This window comes from Mixophyes fleayi, chromosome 10, assembly GCF_038048845.1.
Source record: "Mixophyes fleayi isolate aMixFle1 chromosome 10, aMixFle1.hap1, whole genome shotgun sequence".
Lineage (NCBI taxonomy): Eukaryota > Metazoa > Chordata > Amphibia > Anura > Limnodynastidae > Mixophyes > Mixophyes fleayi.
Window position 1 is genome coordinate 2,431,771 of NC_134411.1, and position 6,270 is coordinate 2,438,040.

The 6,270-nt window shown below is 51.5% G+C and overlaps 1 protein-coding gene across 1 annotated transcript; it reads left to right on the forward strand.

The window, feature by feature from the left end:
• The first annotated feature begins 225 nt into the window (after nt 1-225).
• LOC142103553 (uncharacterized) lies at nt 226-6,033 on the forward strand. Its single transcript, XM_075187615.1, has 2 exons — nt 226-662; nt 3,078-6,033. The coding sequence occupies exons 1-2, from the start codon at nt 494-496 to the stop codon at nt 3,977-3,979; spliced, it is 1,071 nt and encodes a 356-aa protein (XP_075043716.1). The 5' UTR covers nt 226-493; the 3' UTR covers nt 3,980-6,033.
• Nucleotides 6,034-6,270: the final 237 nt, after the last annotated feature.

Consider the following 6,270-nt stretch of genomic DNA (forward strand, 5'->3'; position numbering starts at 1 on the left):
TCAGGGTCCCAACAAGTCCCAGGCCCGTACCCCACCTCACGGGGACCACCGTCACCAACTAGGGGGGGGCACACTTCCCGCCAGACACACAAGAGTTTTTGGAGACAACACCCAGGCGCCGGTGTGGCCCTATTTTCAACGACAGCGTATATCCCCTCCAGCGTCTCGCCTATACACGTCTCATTGGGCCTCTTCCCCGGGGTACGGGGCGGGGGGGCCTTATTACGGGGGTCAGGGGGGTAGGTCCGACAATTTCGTAGTCGATTATCACCATTCCAGCGGCGGTAATTTCGGTTCAGGGCCCCCTCCCCTCCTTGGGGATAGCCGCTTAGAGCGGAGGCGGGAGTCATTTTCAGCGTCCCCCAGTACGGCCCGCGGGTCAGCCCCTAACCTCTCTACCGAAGATAGGGATAGTAACACGGCGCGGCGGCGCTTGGACTATTTACCCAGACATCAGATAACTGTCCCCCTTTCCGTTTCAGAGCCTACTGTTATGCATCCGGAGACGAGGGTCGGCAGTCGCGACCGTCCGTGTGCTGAGGCTCAGGATCAGACGACGGCAGAACGAAGGGAGGAAGTGATCCAGGACACGTCAGGAGGACAGGCCACAGCGGTGTCGCTAGGGCAGACATCTGTCGGTGATGGGAATCCTGCTCCTGCTGGTGAGTCCAGTTCCGCTACTATACATAAGTCACACTTGTTGGATTCACCCGTCCTCTCCACAGATAGTGAGTCCTCTGGCTCGGGTGATAGACCCAGGAAACTAATTAAGTTATTGGAGACTGAATTGCTAGGTAAGCGGGGTAAGCACGCATCCCAGTCAGGAGACACAGATCTACCAGCGGTCCGTAGCGAGTTGGGGCAGGTAGAATCCCTTGAGATCACTCACGGTATTAGGCCCAGTGTGCGGGATAGAATCAGAAGGGGCAAGTACGTGGATATGTACTCGTTAACCGGTGAGGATAAGAAGGCGCTGGCAGCAGCCTGTGAAAAATCGGGCATGGGGGAGGAGAAGTACAGATCCTTCTCTAGATGGGCGAATGCATTTTCCATTTTCGCCACAATATATCTAGAGTCCAGGCCCAGCGAGCAAGCGGAGGTGTGGAGATATATGCACTTGATTAGCGGGATGTTCATAAAGGACGGCCCGGTAATCTGGAGAGCATATGACGAGCTTTTCAGGAAGCGGATGAGCGGGCGAGAGAAGCTTCCGCTTGGATATAAGGACATTGACACATGGTTGGAGCTAATGAGGCCTAGCAATCAGACTGCAGAGGGTAGCGCAGGTAGACGGTTTCAAGGGCCGGGGAGGGCGCAAACCGCCCTCCCCCCGAAAGGAAGGTGTTATGATTTTAATGCAGGGGCCTGTCAAAGAGGTTCACTCTGCAGATTCAGGCACACTTGTACAGCCTGCGGCGGCCATCATCCAGCCACCGATTGTGCCAAGGCTCGGGGAAGTGGGGGAAGGGGAAGAGGCGCTGGTTCGACTCTGCCGAGTCAAGGGGCCATCGCCAATTGATCTGACCGAGCTGGACAAGTGGCTGTCGTGGTTTGATGATAGGGAGACCGCGGCCCTACTCCACGACGGCTTCCATTTTGGCTTCAAACTTCCGGTTCAGGGTAGCATTTCCACAGCAGCTCCGGTGAATCTAAAATCTGCGCTCGCTTTCCCGGAGGTGCTAGACGAGAAAATAGGCAAGGAGGTTGGTTTGGGGCGCATGATCGGCCCGTTCCGACTCCCTCCTATTCCCAACCTCATTTTGTCCCCGGTAGGCGTAGTTCCCAAGAAAACAGAGGGAAAGTTTAGACTGATCCAGCACCTGTCTCATCCCGCTGGTCAGTCGGTTAACGATGCTATTGACGTTAATCTCAGTTCAGTCAGTTACCAGTCATTTGAATCGGCTCTAGCCCTGGTGCAGGAATGCGGCAGGGGCTCATTGCTGGCCAAAGTGGATATCGAATCGGCCTTTAGATTGTTACCCCTTCACCCCGAGTCGTATCAATTCATGGGTTTTCGGCATCGTGGGGGATACTATATCGATCGCTGTCTTCCCATGGGTTGTTCGATTTCATGTGCACTATTCGAGAAATTCAGCGGTTTCTTGCACTGGTGCATTCAGGCGGGGACGGGGTGTCGGTCGATTGCGCACTATTTGGATGACTTTTTGGTGATCGGGCCTCCTGACTCCACGAGTTGTCGTGATACCCTTTTTTCCACGGAGGCGTTGTTTAGGGTGTTAGGCGTTCCCATCGCAGCAGACAAGACAGAGGGCCCTACTACGTGCCTATCATTCCTCGGGATCGAGATCGACACGAAGGCAGGGTTCTGTAGGCTCCCAGAGGATAAGGTTACTAAGATGTACGAGGCCATTGCGGAAGTGTTAGAGGCAAACGCTAGTCCCCTGAGGCAGATACAGTCCTTGTTGGGGCGGTTCAACTTTGCTTGCCGGGTGATCCCCATGGGGAGGGTTTTCTGTAGGAAGCTGCAAAGAGCCACGGCAGGTAGGAGTAGGCCACACGCAATCATAAGTCTATCCAAAGTGGTTAGGGAGGATCTGCAGATATGGCTCATTTTCCTTAGGGGTTTCAATGGCAAGCGTATCTGGCCGTCACCTCCGGTAACAAACTCTGAAATCAATTTGTTCACGGACGCTGCAGGGGCTTCCGGTTTTGGGGCTTATCTCGACGGACACTGGTGTGCGGAGGAATGGCCCGAGGAGTGGCATAGGGACGGTATCACTAAGAACTTGTTGGTTCTCGAACTGTTCCCGATTGTGGTAGCAATCGAACTGTGGGCTCCCGCTTTGCGGGGTAAGCACATAGTCTTTTGGTGTGACAATATGGGGGTGGTCCAGTCCATCAATAAGCAGAGCGCTTCGGCCCAACATGCAATTTCGCTGCTGCGTCACCTAGTTCTGCGCTGTCTACAGTATGACATCTCGTTCAGGGCGGAACATGTCCCGGGGGTGCAGAATTGCCTAGCTGACGCGTTATCTCGTTTCCATTGGAGCAGGTTTCGCAACCTGGCTCCTAAAGCGGACGATGTTGGTACCCCGTGTCCTCCTTGTGTTTGGCAGATCATCAAGCCGGCATAAGAGGGCTCGCGGAACAAGCAATAGCTCCCTCCACCCTGAAAACATATCAGTCGGCGTGGAGACGGTGGTTGCTTTTCAGCAGACAAAAGGACCAATCAGAGGCAGGTCAGCAAGATGCCATGCTAGCCTTTATGTGGGATAGGTACTCGGAGGGAGATTCAAGGACTACTATGGCATCCACCCTGGCCGGGATATCATTTATGGCTAAGCTGCACGGTTACCTTGACGTCACAAAAGGATTTTTGATTAATAAGGCCCTGAGGGGATGGGGGAGAGTCCGTCCCTCTCATGCCGATACCCGTTTACCGATTACTTCTAACATTTTGGAAGATCTGATAGGGAATGTGGGGTTGGTTACCTTAGATAGTTACGAGAAACTTTTATTTAGTTTGGCCTTTTCCATGGCTTATTTTGGAGCCTTTCGCATCTCAGAGTTGGTAGCCAGGTCCAGGGGACATCAGGAGTCAGGTTTGAGAGTTGAGCATGTCAGTCTGGGCGAAGGGATCTTAGCCTGCAAAATAGTTAAATCAAAGACTGACCAAAGCGGCAGGGGATCATGGGTCCAGTTAACCTCCCAGCAGCCATGTCTTATTTGCCCGGTCAGGTTAGCATCATTGTTTATGAGTAAAAGACCTCATGCTAATTTGTTTCTGTGTCACGCTAATGGTATACCGTTGACAAAATATCAATTCGCGACCATTTTAAAACGTACCTTGCAGTCTATTAATTTAAACAGTACATTATACGGGACACACTCATTTAGGATCGGTGCAGCTACATCCGCTGCCTTGGCAGGTTCTTCTAGCGAAGCTATAAAAGCACTGGGGCGATGGAAATCTGCGGCTTTTAAGTCATATGTTAGAATTGACAAGGTTGTTGACTGATGTTGTAATGTTTAATCAATGTGGTTTTTTACAGTTTTTTCTTTTCTACCTCTACTTCTCTCCTGAGTCTTCAACCGTCCCATCCCATTTCCCCTACCCATCCCATCTTCTCCCTCCATTTGGTGGGCTACCCTGGGCTTTTCCGCTCGCCGCTTTAACGTGGGGGCGCGAAGGGATTTTCACCCGGGTTTCCCTGGGCGTAAGTCCTGATTAGTGGTGGCTGCCGGGGTTTTTCCGGGTGTTGTTTACCTTCGCCTGGGTGGTCTGCCCCCCATATGTGTGTCCTCCCCTCCCCCCCCCCCCCTTGTGATCGAATTTTCCGCGTACTATTCTTCTCATACCTTCCTATACCAAACCTGGCTGTCTTCCCAACTTCAAGGTATGTTTGTTAACACGGTTTTTCTGATTTCAGGTGATGGTGTTCCAGCTAAGGTGGTGTGGATCATCGGTCATTCATTTATATTTTGGGCCGCTGGCCACCCTGGGTCTAAGGTTATTCCGAATCATGGCAGTACGGTTATAAGATGGTGGGGGAAAAGAGGTTTAGGCTGGCCGGATATTATTCCGTGGTTGACAAGGCTCATTAGACAACAAGGCCCACCAGACGTACTGGTAGTACATGCAGGAGGTAATGATTTGGGAAAAGGAAAGTCCTTAGATCTCATCATAGTAATTCGGGAGGACCTGCGACGTATACACGAGGCGTGGCCTGATATCATTATTGGTTGGTCGGCTTTAATTCCCCGATTAGCATGGAGAACGACCATTCCCTTAAAGAAAATGACGGTTATGGTTAGGAAGTTAAATAGCGCCATCCGGAAGGTAGTTCGGTCCTTGGGAGGTATAGTCATCGACCATCCGGGGTTGGGGGTGGAGTCACCACACCTTTTTAGACGGGACGGCGTTCACCTTAACGAAGAGGGTATGAGGCTCTTCATAGATAGGATCTGCGGGGGAGTGGCGGCGTGTTTCGGTTAGTTGGTGGCGGGCTGCGGCGTCTGTAGGGCGCAGCGGGGTAGGAAGGCACTGCGTTCAGCGGCTGATTAATGGGCGCACGGGTAGTTGGTCGTAGGTCACTGCCCCCTTTGAAGCATCAGTAACTCCTTTTGGTCCTTCGGTGAGGAGGGTCCCTGTTCGGCTCGGTGAGGGAGGGCAGTGTGAGTTGTAAGGGGCAGTCACTCTGACGTCAACTCAGCGCTAAGTATGTAGGGATTTGTTCCCCGTGATTTGAGGACTCACGGCGGTTTGCGCCAGTCCACTAAGCGATCTTGTGCTATCAGCTCGTGAGCTGTTACGCAGTGCTCTTTCTCCGCCACCATAGGTTTTAGTTAAAATAGAATCCTTACAATAAAATTCCTGCCATTTTTTAATAACTTATCCAGGTCTACGCGTCTTTATTTGCATGCAATGTGTAAAGTTTAAGGTTGATGTGAAGTTTGTGGGAACATACACAGTGAGCCCTTTATGACAAGTGAGGCTTTTAGGACGAACGCACTTAAAGGGCGACAGGGTTTGTAACAAGCTGAGTAATTACCTGGTGTAGTATGTCATGGGGTGGGTTCCAGCCAATGGTTGCTCACCTGGGAGGGACCTTGGTAGAATTTAGCAGGCTGCACTTCCTGCTTGTGTTCACTTGCAGCACGAGATCCCACCCTCCCATCCCTCAATTTTAGTGGGGTCTTTTGAAGTGGGGTAGGAAGGCACTGCGTTCAGCGGCTGATTAATGGGCGCACGGGTAGTTGGTCGTAGGTCACTGCCCCCTTTGAAGCATCAGTAACTCCTTTTGGTCCTTCGGTGAGGAGGGTCCCTGTTCGGCTCGGTGAGGGAGGGCAGTGTGAGTTGTAAGGGGCAGTCACTCTGACGTCAACTCAGCGCTAAGTATGTAGGGATTTGTTCCCCGTGATTTGAGGACTCACGGCGGTTTGCGCCAGTCCACTAAGTGATCTTGTGCTATCAGCTCGTGAGCTGTTACGCAGTGCTCTTTCTCCGCCACCATAGGTTTTAGTTAAAATAGAATCCTTACAATAAAATTCCTGCCATTTTTTAATAACTTATCCAGGTCTACGCGTCTTTATTTGCATGCAATGTGTAAAGTTTAAGGTTGATGTGAAGTTTGTGGGAACATACACAGTGAGCCCTTTAAGATTGTCTGGAAAGAGGTCTAGGTGGGAGTCCAAGAAGTGACAATTTAAAGTCATGTTGCATCTCATAGCTTTGTATGAACTCACTAGATCACTCAGTAGATCACTCAGTAGATCACTCACTAGATCACGATAGTTTTCAGCTTGATG